The sequence below is a fragment of the Helicoverpa armigera genome, chromosome 10 (assembly GCF_030705265.1).
Source record: "Helicoverpa armigera isolate CAAS_96S chromosome 10, ASM3070526v1, whole genome shotgun sequence".
In the NCBI taxonomy this organism is placed as follows: Eukaryota; Metazoa; Arthropoda; class Insecta; order Lepidoptera; family Noctuidae; genus Helicoverpa; species Helicoverpa armigera.
Window position 1 is genome coordinate 10278332 of NC_087129.1, and position 21900 is coordinate 10300231.

Genomic DNA, 21900 nt, shown 5'->3' on the forward strand with positions numbered 1-21900 from the left:
TGGGCAATATGGTCAGACAGATACTTGCTACTTGAACGAACACGACTTTATTTTATAATTTAGATCTTTTGTAACCACTTTCGTATCGAACTGAATGCAAATCTTTACTTTGAGCATGTATGAAATAAAACAAGAAAACAAAACTCAAAAAGATAATTTAATTTAACAGACAAATAACGCTACCTTGAGTATCGATAATATTGAGCTCCATTGCGATTTCCATTCGCAGTCCATTCCCATTCGTCAAGATCTTGATCATCATCCCTTGGTTGTGACCTTCTTCGTACGTAATGGTCTCGTTCCAACCACGACTCATCTTCTTCATCTTCACCACCTTCTTCCTCAATTATTTCCAAATCGTCGTCCATATTTCCAATAGATTCTTCCCCAGCTTCTTCTTCTTCTTCCTCCTCTAAAATTTCTCCAAGTCCTTCGTTGTCTCTCTGCGCTTCGTACTCAACTTCTGTCTCAGGAATTTCTTCAAGAACTTCTCTGTGTGCTATCAAATGCTGTCTGCTTCTTATTTGTGGTACTTCTATGATTTCTTCTTCTTCCTCTTTTTCTTCTTTTTGACCTTCTTCTTTATTTTCAGCAGCGTCATCTGATTCTTTAGTTTCATCTGTACTTTCAGATTTTGATAGAGAAGGGAAAGAGAATGAGAATACTTTGTGTAGATTTTGCATCGGTATAACGAAGGTTAACGTTAGGATGGTCGAAGACAGTATTATAGCTGAAATCTCTTGGACGTCGATCTGAAATGACATTCAATTAATCATTTAGACTATTTCATTTTGTTTTAATTACAAGACTTTTGATAATGTTGTTTCTCTCCTTACCATAGATATTAAAGTAAATTCCCTAGAAGTCTTGACAGTAGCCACATTAGTGATGAACACAATGAACTGGGTGAGGTAGAGAGCATAAGACAGTCTGCTGATCATGACGAGAGGACGGCAGCATAAGAAACGTGACAGGAAACCTGTGGAACAACACAAACATTAAAACTTATGCACAATCATAATGTTTTTCTAAATTACCCATGATCGCTATGCATTTGTGTAAATCTGTCTCGCACGACGTATCACCACACTGATTGTTAATATTTAAGAAGGATGAATCGTTGATGTCTAAGAATAACTTTATCTTAGGTAGGTACGAGATGTGTTCGAATCACCACTGTCCTAAGGAACTTATGGCTTTCTGATACCACGAAGCTATCTATTTCTATGATAATCCTGTTGCGATTCCTCAGACAGTGCAAATACTTTATTCTTAATCAAACTAAAATCAACGGGGTCAACTAAAAGTATTATTTATAGTAATTCCTTTGCAAGGAACCAGTATACTTACTACAATATAACAAATTCTTACCATTACTGCTATGGACAGCATAAATAACCCACGCTATAGCCAGAGCTGACGCGATAGGCGCAAGCGCAGCGTACTGGGCGGCAAATGAGGAGCTGTACCGATACTGGATAGAACCGGCGTCGATGCCAGCCCACCAGACGAGGCACCAGAGAGCGATGCTGGATAACCAGCCAATGGACAGGATGAACTGCATAAATTAAATGATTTTTGTTGTAGGTGTAAGAAGTAATACGTTCTAATCTACAAACAGATATGCGTTGGTGGGCTGTTTGTTGTGCCACTTCTTCTTTCCATCAAAAACACGAGTGGTGAAGGGTGTTCGTTTTGGGGGCTGTCTTTGCAAATTTTGCTGTTTATAAGCCGAGCTTGAATAAATGAGTTTGAGTTTGAATTTTAAATAAATACCAAAATTCAGGTATACTCTGAGTTTTACTCTGATATGTCTACTATGAGTCATTTACCTATGATTTTTTTCTAGCCGTCTCTCACGCAGTCCGCTCATAGCCAATATTATTCATAAATAATATTTTTTTTTGTTTTATTTAAATTCGTGGTTTTTTTTAATATTTTTCCTCCACTGTAATTGTTTTAATGACCCCTATATTTCTGAACAATTATGCATTTAATACTGCAATTGCTGGACTTTTAATAACATAGTGTTATGTTGATATACAGTATCATGTGGTAGCTACATGTCGTCTGTATTTACGGCTATTTCCTTTACAGCTGATCTTTGGCCTTTTATAATAACAAATAATGATCAATTTTTATGTTCCAATATGGAATAATTTATAAGAATTACATAACATTATTAACGATATTATTTAATAGTTGTAACTAATTGTTTTCTTAACTGCAGTGTACTGTGTATTACAGCAGCATCAGTTACGCAATCAGCACCACATAAATTCAATTCGTGAAATATAATACATCATTTTACCTATTTTAAAGAAGGTTGCTACATCGGTTTTCACTAAAACATACTATGAAAATTATTTTATCTACGTATGTACTAACTTTCAACACATACAATTTTATTCAAATATAAGTAAAAATAATAATACCTTTCCATGTTCAGTAGGGTTCTTCAAAGCCAACCCCAAACTTAGACCAACCAGATAAGGCGTAGAACGATGAAGCACCGAAGTGTAGCTCAATCGCGCCGTCCTATACAGCTGACTAACACTGCAAACACGACCAAATTAAAATTCCCAACTGACAACTTACTTAAGACTTGTTAAGTGTTCATCTTAAAGTATCGGGGTTTTGTAAACAAGTTTTAGAAGTTGCAAAGTTTAACAGGCTTGAGTTAAAAGGAGATTGTATGGAAACTGCGTTGGTGTTTTGTTTTACTTATATGATCGGATACATGGGTTGAGTTTGCTAAGTTAAGGAACCAATTGGAACGGGAAAAATTTTATTGTAACATTAAAATATACGTTGTCTTGATCTTGATTTTTTTTTTCAGATTTCATGAAGAGCACTTCAACCGATAACCCGCGTCCAATGTAACTATTTTCTGCACCCGGATAAAAAGCATGTCTTTTGTCAGGCTCAATACTATTTGTTACGAAACATTGTCCAGTATTTTTGTCGTGAAAGCGCAACAAACACACAAATATTGTTACTTTCGCATTTATAATATTAGTAATGGGTCAAGTGAATTCTAATTTCTAATAGAAGTTCACGTATATGTTAACAATACATTGTAAAACAAATGCACAACTAAATAGTCCACTAACGATTTCAATTTGCATGTCATGTGAAATATTAACAAGTAAAATGCATAAATGAATGTTGGCTCCCACGCAAAACGTACAAACAAATAAAATTGAGTGCCACTAAACTGCTAATGTTGTCATTCAAATTATTACAAACATGGATAATTACCGCTAAAGGGTTGTATTTACATATTATTGAATAGATGAAACAAATGATTATGCTGGGATGCTTTGTTTAGACAAATGTGGATTATACCCAGGTAGCAAAATGAATATGGAGCATCTTTTAAGTCTCGTTTTTCATGTGTACCAAAAAGTAAATTGACAATGAATTCTAATTGATCTATTTATTTTCAGACTCTTTAGTTAAAAATCTTTGGTAGTACATTACGAAGAACATACAGGAGTATGTATAGGAGTAAATGAGGTAGTACATAGGAAATTACATAACGGAGTCGTTAAGGGAGAACATAAGGATGCGTCTACGCCTGGTTACACCTATTGTAGCATATGGCTATATAGCCGGCTGTACTTCGGGCTGTAGTCATACATAACATATTATGTTTTTATTCTATACTCTTCCTCATAAACATGAATAAATCAGTCTTTATGTAAGGTTCAATAAGTGTTAAAACATACCTGACTCCATGATAAGCCAGCATTGTCAGCCGATGGTCTCTCACAGTCGTATATCTGGAGTACGCCGCGAACACATGCAGCCCTGGTATGAGGATCTTGTATAGCCCGGTCTTCGCTTGTATCAGCCAGACTATGATGCAGCCCAGGATGGTCAGCTGCATGTCTAGAGCTAGCTGATGGGTTTGGGGAGCACACTGGAAGAGAGCAAAATTTCAGGTTTTATGAAAGGTGGTAATTGATTGGGATCGACTTTAGATACTCACTCATAACCTCAGAAAATTAACAAATACCAGATTATAACAAAACCCGAATTTTAAGAATTAGAATAACTACACTTGCAAAGTCTGGCCCACTTGTTAATATATATACCACGACTTCTTAACGAATTGTTAATCCTTTTGCTACAATTAATAAGTAAAGATGCAAGAAGTCTGTGCATTGTCCCTTAGTAAAAGGATCCTCCTTCCATTAACACAAAAACATTCAATAGTAACTCCTTACCATATCCTCAAAGCCGAAGTAATTCTGCACATACAGCAGGTTCCACCACCAGCCTTCCTGGCAGACTTCAGCGTTCTTGGTGACGAAGGTGCCCCACATTGGCCCGCTCGATATGTTGTCCCATATGTAGGCATAGAATAGTACCACGGCCAGAAGTGCTGGTGTTAACCTGGATACAATAGAATACCATTGTTTTTAATATGGTTTTTGATGTTTCTATAGAGGAATTGTCTATGTTCTCATAAAAAGCTGTCCTAAGTTTCCTAAAGAGTAGCATTGTTTCTATAGTTTTTCCGGTGTTTCACTTGCATTTTGTAGAAGTTATGTGTGCTATGAATGAAGGCTGTCCTATGTTTTTTTCTTCAGTTTAACTATGCCTGTAACCTATTTCATTGAAGTGGATTGATTTGTTAAAATTGTAGACATAAAATTTAAATTCTGGATATTGTCGTGTAGTCGAAATACTTTTTCAAATAGGCTCGATAGTTTTGGAGCTACGGAGTACCAACAGTGGATTAGAAAAACATTTCCACAAACAAACAAAAAAACTATATAGATAAAATGTAAAGATTGTCTCAAGTACCTAGTTTTCAAGACTTTCGTCAAGATTTGATCGTGCAAAATCCTACAATTTTTAATTGACCCTTAATTCACATTGATAAAAATAAATATGACTAAAGAAATCAAATTATAGTTTCCGAGATTTGGAAATTAAAATCCGGTGGAATATTTTTCGTTTGATTTGCATAATTTGTAATGTGCCTCTTTCGGAAATCTCTATATAAGATGTTTTGAAAGAAAAACAAGAATTAATATGGGTAATCATTTGAATGTTATATATGTATCTTCTTAAATAATTAACGACATTTCATTAGCAATTTTGTTTCGCCATTAAAATAATTACGTTTTTTGTAAATCATAATTTTATGGCATACTAGCCGTTTACTCGCGATTTCACTCGCGTCAAATCAAATCAAATCAAATCAATGTATTTATTTGTGAGCATAGGTATACAGAAAGGTCTTAAAATTAAACATGTTAGAGCTCTATGTTCTACCAAGGAATTGGTGTACAAATAATTTTAATCCTATTGAGTTTATACATATAAAATCATAGTGTTTCTATTTTATCATTTAGAAATATTTCAACTGAGTAATATGCCTTATCTATTAGAAATGTACTTAATCTACGTTTAAAAATACTAATATTCTGTTCAGTTCTTATACTTTTTGGAAGTTTGTTATAAATTTTTGGAGCCATTGCAAAAATACTGTTTTTATAAAATGTTGTCTTAGATCTTATTACATGTAATTTATCACAACGACGTTGACTGGTTACTTGGTCAAATTTATTTAAATTATTTTTTACAAACATGCTTGTTTCGTAAATGTATAATGAGGGCATTGTTAATATTTTTAAATTCTTAAAATGCATGTAGCAACTGTCGGTAGATTTTAGATTGCAGATAGCTCTAATGCACCTTTTTTGACACTTGAACACCATTTCTTTACCCGTTGCGTTTCCCCAAAACATAATTCCGTACCTCAAAGTCGACGCTACTAAACCATGATACGCCATTAATACTGTTTTTCGGTTTGCCGTTTTATTTAACATATGCAGAGCATAAGAGTATTGGTTTAGTTTATTGCGTCCCGTGGGAACTACTGCCCATACCGGTATAAAATATATATAATACTAATAGCCTATGTTACTCGCAGACGCAGATAATGTAACTTTCCAATGGTAAAAGAATTTTTTAAATCAGTCCAGTAGTTTTTGAGTTTATCCATTACAAACAAACAAAGTTTTCCCCCTAAGATTAGTATTAAGTAGAAGTAAAGAAAACGTGACTATTTAATTAACATACCCATTAAAAATAATAATTAGGCAGTTTGATGTCTTTTGTATTTGCATAATTACATTTTTTGCTTAGTAACTAACTTGGTAATAATTTGAAAACCTGCGATATTCTTTAGGGTACAAATTGTCTCCATGGATGGGGTTCCGTATGAAATATATTTAAATACGCTAAAATGCAAATTCGATTCACCTCAGGATCACACGTGGGATTCACATAAACAAACGTCAAATACCAACTTCTTTTATTTTTTGTTTTTTTCTGCGTTTGAATTTAGAACCTTTCGAGACCGCTTTATTTATAAACTCTAATTATGGCCTGGGTTTTTTATAACTGCCATGTTTTCTTTGCTTTTTTTGTGGTTCTAATTTTAAAAACTTCGGTAACCTACCAAAACATTTTTTGGGTTGGAATTTTTGCGGTTTCTCAACCCAGTTCTTAAAATAATATCTACCTACGCATCACGTTTACACATCCGGAAAGTATCAAATTCAAATAAGGCATAATTTGTTTATTTATTCAAAAGAGCTCGTAGCTCGACCAATCATAAGTTAAGCAACGCTTGTCGCGGTCGGTTCGTGGATGGGTGACTATCTTAGCATGACGAGGTCCTCTGTGTTGCGGAAGGCACGGTAAATTGGTGGGTCCCAGCTCTCATTTTAACACGTTTTGCAGTCGTAAAGATAGTGAGAAGACAGAAAATCTGACAAACATTCATAGCAAAGGGTTGAGGAGGTCAGATAAGCAATTGCTCTATTTAAAACCCCCCAGCTGAAACTGGAAAATGACCCTAACATAGTTGGGAAAAAGTTGGCATATAAAGTTATGTATTTATTCAGTATCTTGTAGCATGTATTTGCAATAGTAAATAGTCCGAAGTCTAGATGCAAGATGTTTGCCCACTGTACCAATATACATAATAATGTAAACCTAACATCTACTTGACATATGTATAACAGATTTTATTTATATATCGTTAAAGATTAATATGTATTTCTATTAATTAATTTGTTTGTGCTGAAGAACATTTAAGCATGGGACTTTCGTGTACCATCATTTTTTTTCAAACTTTACTTACTACACAGGTAGGTTACGAACCTATTAAAAATATACTGTTACTGTTGTGTTACTGTTACAGCCTTTTATCGTCCCACTGCTGGGCACAGGCCTCCTCTCACGCGGAGAAAGATTGAACGTCACCACGCTTGCTCAATGCGGGTTGGTGATTTCAGACTAAATAGTCCAGGTTTCCTCAATATGTTTTCTTTCGCCTTTAAATTAAAAATATACATACAAGTAATTCTAAAGTCCAAAGTGTATTTAATATTTTATTATTTTGTGAATAAGAAAAAAAATATTATTAATTAAGCCGACTTAACTAGTATCTACATTAATTTTAATTAATTTTCCCACGAAAAGTAACTGAACCTTAACGATCACAAAAGATGGTAATTCCTGAAACAGATACCTACCAAATAAAAAAAAAACATTTTTCTAACTAATTAGTGGTAATTATTCAAAATTAATAATACTAAAATTTAGAGGACATAAGGTTAAAACGGCTAGTATGAAAATGCTAGACGTCTTTTCGGTTTTCTAGCCTCCAAAATATACTACTTTCCCATACTAAGTAGTTTTTAATTTTCTTAGAGATGCCATTTAATATAAAACACCTCAATTGATTCACCCAGGTTAGCATCAAATAAATAAACCGGCCAAGTGCGAGTCGGACTCGCGCACCGAGGGTTCCGTACAAATCCTGTACAGATAAAAAGTGAGTCTCGCGCCAACCGTTCAGTTTAGAACAATCATAGTTATGGTAATTTCGTGAGAGTCAAAATAGTTATTATTTTTTATTTTACAATATTACTAAAATAGTAGGCCAGTACCTTGTAGGTAAAAGTTATTTTATTAAAGTTATTTATATACAACATTTTATTGTCATCATTCAGAAATCTAATTGAAAATAACTAATTATGTCTTAAAGATCATTGGGCATATCTGACCCGTTTTGTAAAAAAGTGGCGGACATGAATCAAAGTAGTTTTAAATCGTGGAGAATGGTATGACGTTTCTTTGAATATAAATATTTTATTAAAATTCCATAGAGACAAATGTCCAGGATCGTTTGAAAAATATAAAATACAAGCAGTTTCAGAGGATTGTACAGGTTGCAGTGCTAGGTTTTATTGTTAAAGACTTTTCATAAAAAGGAAGATGCCAATTCGGTTGACCTGGATCTGATGAGGATCTGGAAACCCTGAGAAATCGAGGGCAGCTCTTGAATATTGTAGGCACGCATCGAGTCAAAACCAGACATGTGAGTGTATTTGAGGGTTCTGGTAAACAGTGAAGGTTTGGAGCTGATTTGATTATGGAGACTACAGAGAGCCGAGGGAACTCCTGAACGGTATGTTGCAACTACCACGTGTTTTGGCTTATTTTATTCCTGTAGGCGAAGACTTTCCACATAGATAGGTTTGACTGCCATTGTGCATAGCAAAGATCAGATATAAGTAGTTATGGGAACTCCTTTACAATAGGGTAGTTTCCAGGGTCGAAATAATGAAATAATATTTAGTCCGCTTTTTAGATAATCAAAAAATATTGGATACGTATTTTTTCTTTTTTTAATTAAACATAAAATGACAAAGATAATACGCTTCAAAATTAGGAGTGGGGGCCTTTTACGTCACAGTGTCCTGAAAATTGTAGCAACTTGTGACGTCACACTCAACTTTAACACGCTATATCTTAACAAGTTCTGATCCAATTTAAAAAAGAAAAAATACGTATCGCTTAATTTGGACAATCTACAAGACGGACTAATTATTATTTTTTAGGAAACTAGCCTATTTATAACGTAACCTTGTGTTGGAGCTTATTTTATTTTAGGTGATGAGAATTCACTACTAATGGGATCTTTTATTTTTGAGGGATTAATCATTATTTTTGAGGGTTTTTTTCGAAACTGCCTGACGACTTGTAACTGTCGAATTGTAACAACGACTGGTAGAGAGTAGGATTCGGGGCTGCTGGCTTTACGTTTCTAGAGCCTTGACAAAAGTGTAATTCTGTCCCTTTCTTTGTTTTATAAAGTCGGCTTTATTTTATTTTGTAGCATTTTACAAACTCATGCTAGATGATAATTGTAATCGTTTTTTATTCGTTGTACAATAAAATAAATAGGTATCGTTAATGGACATGAAAAAAAAGTTCCTACAGTTTTACAATAGCAATGAGTTACTGAGTGTTCACTCGGTGACTTTTATCTTGCAGGCTCTTATTGTTTCGCAGTAAAGCCCAATTCTGGCCTTTCCACGTAACCACAAACCATTTAAATAAACAAAACAACATGTATACATAATTAGTAAAAAAAACATATAGGTACCTAAATGTAGGTAGATATCTTTCTAGTTATACCTGGTAACGTACTTTTCTATCCATATTATTCGTAAATAAGTTTTTAGCTTGACAAGAAGACTTGTTTTACTTTAATGATATTCCCTAAAACCTTCTCCCAAGTCTGACATGCGTACATAAAGGTCAAACTGAGAACCTCCTTTTCTTGTTGTTGGATTTGTTCATTTAAATACCTCATATATCTGGAGAAGAGTCTCCTAGGAGCGCCGGTATCGTTGTCAACAGATATCCTATGAGCCGTCAGCGCACCACTGAGGAGTAGGAAACAGTCGGTGAACATCCAGCCAGCTCGGCACCAAGACCAGAGAGGGGAACTGGCCAACTGGAAATAAAGAAATACTTTTATGAAGAGGAGAAAAATAAAGTCTGGATACGATACAATTATGATTGATAACAAAGAAGAAGGTCGCCGGAAGACGCTGGATGCAGGTCGCCTCCAACAGGTATCTGTGGAGATCTAAGGGGGAGGCCTATTTCAGCAGTGGACGTCCTATGGCTGAGATGAAAAAGAAGAGGCAGGTGTTGACTTTGTATGATAGAGGTATATACTACGGTAAGCTTTTTCAGTGGGCTCATCAACAAAAACGGACTCCCTATTTTGGCGTCCTTGTTATTAAATCAAGGAGGTGTAAAATAACATTTATCTACACGCTCTGAGTTAATTACTGCTGTAATTTTAAGCTAAATTACTGCATAAAAAATAGTAAACGATTCATTCGTTGTTAATTTAAATAAGTTTTTTTTTTGCATATCCGTTTTATAGCATCTTAAAGGTATGGTCGTAAAATACCATAATTGAATCAGGCAAAGCATTAATTTCCATCAGATTTGTAATTACTAACAACACAATACTTCACGACCGTCTCACAATTTACCCAGACAAACCTATTTGTAATATAAAGTACCTACGTAGTAATGCAAATGAGTCGTTACAAGAGACTTCTAAATCTTCCTAATCTCAGTTCTTGAATTACAGCCGTTGTTCCCAAGGTTAGGACGTTAAGCTGAATTATGTAGGCACATGTCTCGAATTAAATTCATTAGTACATATGGAGTGAGTCATTTGTTTATATTTTGAAGAAATTGAGTGAATCAGAGTGCTTAACTTGCTGTAGGGAAGGAACAGTAAACTTTATTTCTGCTACGGTATAAACATGATTACTTAGATCAATTTATTATCAGTAGCATAATTTTGTACCTATTCTTCATTCATGGAAAAATAAAAAGCTCGACTTTACTTTTTAATCTGATATACAGTCTTGGCAAACAAACAGATATGATTTTCGATTTGATTTGAGATTCCCATAGAATAACGAAATTTTCAATCAGCATGTAAATACATCAATACCATTTAAACTGAGACAAAGCTTTGCTGTCTTTCTTTAAATATAGAAATACGAGCCTTTTACAAAAAAAAATCTTGGCCCTTAAGCTTCAGCAATTACACTAATTACTAAAAAGTTTTAGGAATCCTGGTAATTTCGCTACATTTTGCCCAGTATATCGCACATTTCAGTTGTGTCGGCCGGACACAGCTCAGCAATGTTCATGGCACCTCGCCAATGATAACACGAAACAAACGAGCGAATGTTACGCGAATATCACCCTTCTGCCTTACTAATAAGAATTTCGTCATAAAATAGTGCTGGGAAACGTTGAGTCGATATTTTGGTTGTTCTGTGATTGATTTAATAACAAACTGTTGTGTTAAAGACAGTTTGTTTGGGTGTTTAGATGAATGTTTGTGAATGATTAACTTTTTTACTGTTTATTTTTGTAGTTGTTAAATCAAGACAAGCTGTAATTCTTTGTTTTTCTTGTGTTGTCTCAAAGTATAAAATTGTATTCGTACATAAATTCCCAAGAGCTAAAAATATGTTGCTTCTTTTTGAAGCGCCTAAAATTAGGCCATTAAAACTAAAACAGACAGAGATAATTTAATTCAATAAACAGACAAAAAGTACGCCACTTTTGTAGGTAAAAAGTCATGGCGAGTATTTGTTACTGAAGTCCCTGGAGCAATTAAACCGTCTGTTCTGTAACGTCCTGAGTTCTCACAATATAATATCGACAAATTAACATCGATATAATTTTACAGCAAACTATCGACACCTCCCAGCACTACAACCATTTATTTTACAGCATGCTTTTCACGCAGATGCTCCGAATAAGATTCCACGGCTAAGGTTAAGCACCTTGGCGGCTTGAACAATATCGTAATGTTGCCCAATCTGTGCCAATGGTGTGTTTAGCACGAATATTAGGTTAATAGACGTGCGTGTTTTTGGAAATTTGTCAAATTGTTTCATGTCGTCATCTTCTTGCTCGGTTTTTTCTCTTACGCACACATAGGTACGTAATATTTGCACGCACTCCTACCGTGGATCACCGACACTGAAGGCCGATTTGACAAATTTAGGCCCACGGAAGTAGCTAATGGGATTTTTGACATTTTAACTAATGATATAACTGAAATATTGAAGGCCTTCAAGATTGAAATAGTATATATACTGGGATTCCCCAAATGCCAAATGGGCGTCACGTCGTTCAAACAATTAAACTGAATTGACACCAAAGATATCGTTTCTGAAACATGATATAGGTAGAAGTTTATATCACAGGTCCACTTTCAACCATCAAATTACTTCTATTTACTTTCAGAGAACGTACTAAAGAAACAATACCTATAAGTATATTTTGCAGATCGAGTTATAACTCCAGTTTATTTATAAATCAACATGAATTTAACAAAGCTTCATACTATGAATACTGTATGGCTTGTGAAAGCATTCGCACGTAACACGTCAAACGTGGAAATGATTAGATACTCGAATATTTGGATTTTGAAGCTCAACTGATAAATAAATGATTACCTATTAACCTTTGTTCAATTATTTGTTGCTAGAATAGAAACTAATAACAAATGAATAAGTAGTAAAATTTAGTTGTTATTTAATACGAAACTATGTCTTTGTTTCTACAACTTATTATTACCAAACAAATGGAAGCTATGCATCTTTCATGGCCAGCATACATATGCTTGTTAACTTTATTGTATAATTGTCCATTTAGTCCATAATCCTTTTACTACTTTTTATTCTAACTAATGTATTTTTATTTTAAACTAGCTTTTGCCCGCGGCTTCGCTCCCGTCAACTGACTTCTCTACTTTACCCTTCATAAGAACCTTCTCCTGACAATAACAAACACAACAAAAAAAGAATTAGCCAAATTGGTCCAGGCGTTGTTGAGTTATGCGCTTACCAACACATTTTGCGATTCATTTTTATATTATAGATATAGATTGCTGATAGGAGAAACGATTCTAAAACACCAGCACATCACACACTATGTAGGTATATTTCCTTGAATGGCGTATTTATAACCTCTTTCGACTCTTACCTCTGTAATCCTCAAGCGATTAGTATACGGCATAACAGCAACTGGCAGGAACTTATGGGCGACCAGCAGAGCAATAGTAGCGATGCCTCTGACTCCATGGATGCAGGAGATCTCATCATCGGTGCCGGGAGCCGTCAGCTTGCTCAGGGTGTAGTATAGGGAGAAGGAGCTTAGGAAACCGCCTGTAGAGAACAGAAAAACGTATCAGTAAGAGTACTAGCCCACTGCAAAATTTTAATCGGCCGTTAGTTTGTTTGAGCTCATAAATCAGCATGAAGATGAATGGTAGTATGCATAGGTACTACAGGTATTTAGTCGGTATCTGTTAGATTAGATCATTGAAAACTTGGGATCTTGATATTCTTTTTCAATCATCGGGTCAACTGTTGACCGATTTTTTTATTTGCAGTATTCGGGTACGCTTAGTTGAACATAAAACAATTGAAGACCAATTTTCCTTATTCCATCATTCGCTTGAATTGATCTTTTTTGGTAAATTAAAAAACTTAATAGGAAGTCTGGTGCCTGTGTAAGGTAAAAATGAACTTATACAACGTCTCTTTCATTTACGCATTTTATTTAGACTATTACGATGTGAATAACTTTAGCGCACCTGGATTTAAAGTCAGGTCATGAAAATTCAAGGACCTATGAGTAATATGAAAATTGCATGCGCACTTGGATGCGTGTGTTTTCAAAAATATATGGACTTGACCTTGATTATGTCACTGCACAGAATTACAGATAACGATTTTGTAACAAGAACAGTTGTGCTTGACAAATCAAACTCAGGAAACTTTTAGAGCAACAGTTTAGTACCCAGTAACAGTTCAGTGTATTGTACCCAAAATTCGTGTCCAACGAATGCTCACCTCATATTATTTTTGTTATTATCACCAATAATCCAACAATGAACGAAAATAGAAACAGATGCAAATCAATTACATGTTTAAATATTTATCAGAATCTTCGGTCTATTAACCTTTTTAGAATCAGGGATTTTGCATTTACCTTACCATTATTCAAATCGACTAAGTTTATTTTACCTGATTTCTTACTGCCGCTTGCTTTTTCTTCATCCTTAGCCTCTTCATCACCTTCCGTCTTTTCACCATTCTCATCACCTTCGCCTTCTGGTCTTCTAGCAATAAAGTCTTGAATCGTCGCCACAAGTACCAGCAAAATGATGACACCATAGAACGATCTGGAAATGCGACATTTTGAATCTATAAAACATATTAAATTCTTCAAAATACAACAGAAAAACTTGAGGGTCTTAGTATCCAGTTTCAGTGTAAGTAAATAATATGATACATATGAAAAACTTAGGTATAGTTATCGGCACGAATCTTGAGCTCTGACCTTCACCTGCGCAGAAGTCATTTATTGGGTTCCTTTTGTGGTATTGAGTGAGGTGCGGGGGCGGGCCAAAGCGGTGATTGGCCCGCAGTGCATCGCGTCATAGCCGTCACTCGGGATTGGTTCTTTGCTAATAAATCACTTCTGCGCATATGAAGGTCAGAGCTCAAGATTCGTGCCGATAGCTATACTACAGGAATTAAAAATCTACAGATTCTGGTGGGTGATAAAAAGTTCATAAAAAAAAATATAAACACATATAAAAAGGCAAACATATTGAAAATACTTTTCTTTTTCGACTTCCTGTATCGAGATAAAAATAGACCATAAATCTTCATAATCCTAACCCAGTGTAATTAACGGCGAAGAAGACTTTAATTAAAAACAAACTATTTTTATACTCTTTAGCTATCTGAAACTGGATCGCTCATTAAAAACTGTCGTCGTCATAATCTTAGTACCTATTACGCTATTTATTGGACAAACGAATATTTTTTTACATTCATATTTTCATCTACTTCTATGCTTATACGTAAGTAACATTTCTCAGTAAAACCTGATTTCGAAGCGAAAATACCTGTGAAATGTCCTCTATCTAGGTGTCTGACGTACCTAATTAACTCAATACTATAGTTTGGTTTGTATTATTTAGTGTCATGTTTGGTATTATGTTTTGAAGAAACTAAATAATCTTCATTGCGTATACGATTTGAAAACATATTTCAGTGTTAGGCAACCCACTTATTGAGGAAGACTATACGGTACTTTGTATAATTCTCACAGTGAAAAGGCTGACAGAAGTAAGTAACTAAAACAAAATTAAACAACAATACTAACAATGTCAAGAGCGTAGGCAGTTCAGTCCAATCTTCCCACCAATCCCCTTCCTCCACATGACAGTCTTCCGCATCCACCTTGACTCGCACGACCACGCCGCTGGTGTGCTGGTAGTGCTTGACTGCATCCTTGATGACCACCTCCACATCCTCAGGGTTGCAAGCCGCTGGCACGCAAACTCCCCAGCTCAACGTTGAAAATCGCGGCACGAAGTGACCTGGCTAAACAATTAGGGCACGCTTAGTGTTTGGAGTTCTGCGTATGTATTTAATTTCGGTATCTTTATTAATATTGAGGTGTTTTATATTTTCTGAACTGTTTGTTTCAAAATGTCTTCATGTGTTTCTATGTAGTTTAGTAACATCATGTTTCGTAGTAACGTCACTAGGCTTATACCTACAACCATACATAGTGCGTATTTTACACAACAACCCTATTATTATAAGGGGGTACAAAAATATAGGTAAATTGTTGCCGTACAAGAATTATATGCAGAATACGCTATTAATAAAGCTTCGAAAGTGAAAGTGACAGTGATTCGTCATGCTCTTAATTAGTATGGTGGCTATTATAAGATGACAAAAATAACCCCGAGGAAATCCATCTCAATATCATTCATCAATTAAATGCAAAGCAATTTAGAACATAATAGAAACACCCTGATAGTCTACCGAAAAAAATAATAAATTATTAAAAGTTATACGCAAATAAATTCTATTTCTTTTTTTTCTTTCTGTCTGTCTAGATTACTGTGATGAATGTTTAATAATAAAAAAATCAGTTTATATCGGATTCATCAATCTCACAGCTTACCTATTATGAATCTACAAACATTTTTCAATCTTACAAAAACTTTTTACTTGTATAATCTCTAAGATTTTTATGAAATCCTGCGAGTACGTACATCTAAGTGCAATTTGGGTCTCTTTATGCAAATAATCATCAATGGCATTGATCGTCCGTCTGTCCGTATTCGGAATTATGGTCACGATTCCTATCGTCATATTTCGGAGTAGACGGACAACGGTCACTCAACGTCTACAACGGTTGGCACACATGCATGTTCGATGCGTACTTTGACAGACAAATGATGCAACTTGTCGCCAAGGGAATACTCATTTATTGAAATCGGTTCAGTACTTTTAAGCGCGACAAACAGACAGTTATAGATAGTTCAACTCAGATTTGCGCGCGATCCTATGTGTGCGTAGGCTTGTAAATATACAACTTTCATTCGTGTGACAGTGACGTCGTCCGAGCATGACGTGTTCTTATCGTTTTTTGTTATGGGTACAGTCGTTTACGAAAATACTAGTTATTCACGGAGAAATTATTAAGGAGTCAGGTAAAGCGTTTCAAAAAATGAAACAACATTCAAAGCTTTTTATTATTAAATATAGTTTTTCTGAAACTCATAAATGAACTTTTAAGTGAAATTGATGATATGTGGTAATACTTGTCGACATGTACAAAAGAAAAAAGAAGAATACTATAGACATTTTGACATGGAGTCAGAATTTATAATTCACCTTGGAGAGTAGCGAATCCGAAAATGCATCATTTGATTTTTCAAGTAGCGATTCAGAATCATTAAAAAATAAATAACCATTAAATTACGTAATAACTGTTTTGCTTTAAACAGCCGTATACCCGACTGTACCTCTTGTCACGCACACAAAGTCACTGTATATGTACAAGGGTTACCCACACATAAGGCCGCGCGCACGACTGAGTTGAACTTACTATACTTTTGTGTTTGCTAGGACTAATATTATTAAGACGAAAGATTTGTAGTTTTGTATTGTTTGTAATGAATAAACTTAAAAACTGATACATCGATTATTATAAAAGACATTTTTTGGAGACGCAAGTGAAACCGCTGGCATTAAGCAGTATGTAATACATGTCACCTTTCGATGAATTGTTATTTATTAAACTGAGAATACAAAGTAGGTACATGATTTGTTTTTGGGTACCTAAAGATCATGGGTAGAGATAGGAAGAAAGTGCTACGTAGTAACTATTATATAATCTGTGGTGCTACTACTAAACTATAAACCAAATGGATATCCCTACGAACATGAGATGGTTACGACTGTTCCCAAGCGAAATTCGTGTTTGATTTATTTTAGTTCAGTTCTTTTGCCACGTAGCTAGTAAGTGTCGGAAAGTATTTACTGTTGAGCGTTCGAAACGCTTTCCCGGTTGCGTACTGAAAACTTGCCCTGTTACTTCTGAACTTTGAAGCTAGCTCTTCAATGGGTCTAAAATTTTCTAACACAAAAATTTACGTACACTTCTTGAACTTGAACATAGAAAATATTGAATCGAGATATGAACACAAATATTTTGAATGTAATTCCTGTTTGTTTCCGTACTCACGGCAACATACGTGACGGCAACACAAAACAATTATTTATAACTGAAACTCACATCATCGATCCGACTCCTTATCAAGTTCTTGGCTTGCGCCAGATGCACCGGTAACTCCAGTTCGGGATGTTCCGCTTTCACGTCCAGCCGAGCCAAGCAGTACTTTCCCTGGACCTTCACCACGCTTCCACTTTCCAACTGCACTCTCGCACGGCTCCCCAAACACTGGTCGAAGTCACCAAGCTGGATGCCATTACCTTGCAGGATACCCGAGGGAATCTTCGCAGTGGCGTCGAGCACTGTAATGAAACATTCCTGAATCGTTCAACTATGCAAAGCCTTTGGGAGCACCTGAGGCCAACGCAAACAAGTCAAGGGCAGACCAATGTTTGTATACTACACTTTATTATCCCTTTGTGTATTATGTGCTAGGCCACAACTTTGTGTCCACATTACATAAAAAAATATTATGATAACTCGTCACCACTCACTGGTATAATAAAACGTCCTTCTTATAGAAGCATTAAAACCCTTGATTAATGAACTGCAATAAGTACTTATTTATAGTTTTTTTTCTATCTAACATCTGCTAAGAAAAACTCTGAAACATTGCCAATATAAATAGTAGTAAGGTATTGTAATTATTTTGGTTTACCGGCATAAATCTCAAAATACGAGTGTTGAATTTCTAAGCTCTGATTGTGAGGTCGTGCTTGGAATAAAATATTACGAATTATAGATACTTACTATTCAGGGCCCAGAGTTTCGTTCCTCGTAATTGCCTCAACACAATCTGTCCGTGACGCCTGCATTCCGGGTTATGGATTCGAGAAAAATTTGGTGCAAAAGTAGGAAAGAATGCATAGAAATCTTCAAATTCACTTTTGAGCAAATTCCGTCTGTGCAAAGCGTCCGTAACGTGTTTTAAATGACTCTCGGTCGACGAAGACATTTCTGGGATATCATCAAACTTTTCTTTAGATGTTTTATCAGATTTTTTCGCAGATTCAGATTTAGCTTCTTTTTTTGCATCGTACATATTATAAGTGTCTTTGATAGGATACTTTTTCTTATGCTCTGGAACTATCTTTTCTGTACCTTTGAGGTCCTCATGACTAGAAACTTTATCATCTTTTCCATGACTAGATTTAGTTTTGACGGTATCTTTTTCATGATCTTTCTTTGGAGCTTCTTTCTTAGGTTTATCAGGCTTATCTTCAGTGTGTTTTGGTTCTTTTTTATCTTCTTTCTTAGATGCTACTTTTTCAGAGGAATCTTTAGATTTTTCTTTTGGGGTAGGCTTTTCATCCTTAATGTCTTCTTTTGCCTTACTTTTGACTTCTTTTGTTTCTTTTTTTACTGGTTCTGCTTTTTTTGGTTCAGGTTTTGGTTTCGGCTCAGGTTTTTTTTCTTCAGGTTTCTCTTTGATAACCTCTTTGGATGCTTTTTTCAAAATTTCTATTTTCTCTTTGACTTCTTTTTTAGGATCTTGAAGAAGGGATTTGGTATCGATTTTATTTATTTTTGGTGACTTTCTTTTTGTGATATCGTCGTCGTCATCGTCGTCATCATCATCATCATCGTCGTCATCATCGTCGTCGTCATCGTCATCATCATCATCATCGTCATCGTCGTCATCGTCATCTCCATCAGCGGCACTTTTTTCATCACCAAAAATGTTTGCGAAAAAGGAAAAAGATGAAGACTCTTTGCTCTTTTGTGAATCTGCATCAACATCGCTTTTCTTACTAGTTGTTTTAGTTGCTGCTTCAAGCTTCTGTTTTTCTTTAGCTTTATCCTTACTATCCTTTTCATGCTCTTTGATCTTGTGCTCAGCATCTTTTGTTTCTTGCGTTTCAAGGCTTGGATCAATTTTTAAACCTAGCATATTGAATGTTTCTAATATACTTGACAATGTTCCACTATAGAAATCTTCATCGTCATCATCATCATCGTCGTCGTCGTCATCATCATCATCATCTTCAATTTCCTTCGACTTTGACTCTTTACTTTCTGAGCTCTTAGTATCTTGTTTTAATTTATGATCAGTGCTTGCAGTTTTCTTAACTTCCGATTTCTTGGTTGTTGCTCGTGGTTTTTCATCGTCATCATCGTCGTCATCATAAACTTCTTTTGACTTAGGGGGAGTAGGTTTGAATTCGGGCCGCCTAGGTTTGCTGTCAGATTTTTTTATTTCAAATGGTTTTGATTTTGATAAGACATGTGGTTTGGCGCCGTAGTTATGATCGTCATCATCTGCATCATCATCATCGTCATCGTCATTAACGTCGTCATCATCATTATCATCATCGTCGTCATCGTCATCGGTACGTTTCAAAGTTTTTGATAGTGATTCTTTTACTTTCGAGATCTTAACATCCTGTTTCGGTTTCTGATCACTTTTTTTGATGTCAACAACTTTATTTTTTTTTAACACACTGGGTTTGATATCTTCATCATCGTCATCGTCCCCTAATTTTGATAACTTTTTACTACTAGCCTGGGATTTCACTTTACTTACGGGAATTTCCTGTTTAAATCCAGATTTAATTTTCAAAATATCCTTTTCATCGTCATCGTCGTCGTCTTCGTCACTTCTGAAATCGTATTTGTGAGCAGGTTTACTATCAGCCTTCTGATGGACTTGTTGTTGCTCCTCTCGTCCCACCTTCTTCAAATCCTCAAACACATGTTTATCACTTTCGATTTTAACACTATGCAACTTATGACCGACCTTCACATCACAGTCCTCACACTTTTGCTTTTTTATATCGTGTTTCACACTATCGGCTTTGGGTAAATCGCGTACTCGGAATGCGGTTATCACTGTGGCAAGGATAGGCAGGCAGATTAAAATTAGAGCTAGCGTCCATCGTTGGCGCGCCATGGCCGCCGCGGTGCGCGATCACGTCGCCATACTCCCGAACTGAAGCGCTCACGAACCTTGGCGTGTATATGTAACGCACGAAATAAAGCGAATCTCATTGAAACGGGTGCTCATTGATGGTTCTCGGTCGAGGTTATGGGTTAGTAATATATTTAAGAATTTTGTGGGAGCGGGTACGTATATCTGTGGGGTTAGTACTAGTGAACTGGCGTTAGCTCAGCTGATGGCGTTCGTCCAAGATCAGAGTAAAAATAGTGTTGCAAAGGCAATTGTCCGGCCGCGCGGTGTTGCCGATAAGATTGACTGTATTGTGATAGATCAGCTTTATTGTTGCTATGGATCGAGTTGAATGCTCATTAACTTACGATCAATAGGATTTAATCTATAAATCAAAACGAAAGATCAAATGTTAAGTCGACATCAAAGTTTATTCAATGGTCTGCATCGTTATGAGTGGTCATAATTTAATCAAAGGCAAAGTATGATTTATTACTATTAAAACTCTCACTCGAAGCTATAAAGCATGCCTAAACCTTTATTTAGGCATTATTTACCTACAGTACCGTTATTTTTCAGCAGAAGACGCGCCTACCTAATGACAAAGCAATTAAAAATTATGTTGTTTGAACAGTTGGTTCCGTCCTTAAACTTGTTCTTGAAGTTAGAACAACGTTGATAATTAATTTTATTGTTCAGGACCTGGCTTTTTGTTGCTATAGGTACCTGAAATTTTGCGTAACATAGGAAACTTAACTTTGAACAGACAGTTAATAATAACATTTTGTGGAACTTTATTAAAATATTCGTTTGTAGGCTAAAAACATGTTTTTACTCATACGTACATGTGTTAAACAGTTTATCTACATAATACATCACCAATCCTAATTACTACGTTAATCAATCGTCATACAGATAATATAAAAGAGCGAACAAATAAAACCGTGTTTGCTTGCGCCTAGTCACATTTGCCCCGCATATCATCAAGCGTTGCAATGCTATCATTTTTTCAGTAGGCGTTATCTGTTTGCTTTGCAAACACATCTGCCTGAAGAGCTAACTGAATGAACCTAGACACCATAACTAGAATATATTTTTAATAAAAGGTCTTAATGTAAGGTTGAAGGTTATTACTTAATTAGTTCTAAAGTGCCACCAAAATGAGGTGACACACAAATCAGTAAGGGTCAAACATTCACTACTCTTGGAGACAGCTTAATAGGTATCTGTTGTTCCCAAGGGCAACACGAAATACAAACAACTTTTATCAAAAAATAACTTTCAGTTTTATCCTGAAGGTTGTGATTACCCAATAGCAAGGTTAGGCCAAAATTATAGGCTACAGTCGTAGTAAATATGTAGTCAAACTAATTTTCAAGAAATTATATTTATTTTGCCCTAGAGTTTATTTTCACTGTCTCATGAGTTTATTAGTCTTAATCTTAAGTAATACACGAGTTCTAGGTTTGACAAAATTATGATGAATCGCTTGTAATATTATCACCGTTCATGTAAGTGTCTTAACAATAAGA

At 35.4% G+C, this 21900-nt stretch overlaps 1 protein-coding gene across 1 annotated transcript; it reads right to left on the reverse strand.

The window, feature by feature from the left end:
• Positions 1-138: 138 nt before the first annotated feature.
• On the reverse strand, positions 139-20606 carry LOC110370966 (uncharacterized). The gene is made up of 12 exons (XM_064036472.1): positions 18232-20606; positions 17545-17783; positions 15112-15332; positions 13962-14119; positions 12916-13097; positions 9687-9835; positions 4233-4401; positions 3732-3925; positions 2436-2556; positions 1372-1558; positions 837-979; positions 139-752 (listed from the first exon to the last, which is right to left on the reverse strand). The coding sequence occupies exons 1-12, from the start codon at positions 20369-20371 to the stop codon at positions 180-182; spliced, it is 4476 nt and encodes a 1491-aa protein (XP_063892542.1). The 5' UTR covers positions 20372-20606; the 3' UTR covers positions 139-179.
• Between the last annotated feature and the right edge of the window lie 1294 nt (positions 20607-21900).

Bases quoted from the DNA above. Each gene is read 5' to 3' on its own strand.
- LOC110370966 (XM_064036472.1), bottom strand. From the start codon at position 20,371: ATGGCGCGCCAACGATGGACGCTAGCTCTAATTTTAATCTGCCTGCCT. The intron at 17,784-18,231 runs GTAAGTATCTAT...GTTTCATTACAG, and splicing joins GAAACTCTGGGCCCTGAATA to TGCTCGACGCCACTGCGAAG. The intron at 2,557-3,731 runs GTATGTTTTAAC...TCGTGTTTGCAG, and splicing joins CTGGCTTATCATGGAGTCAG to TGTTAGTCAGCTGTATAGGA.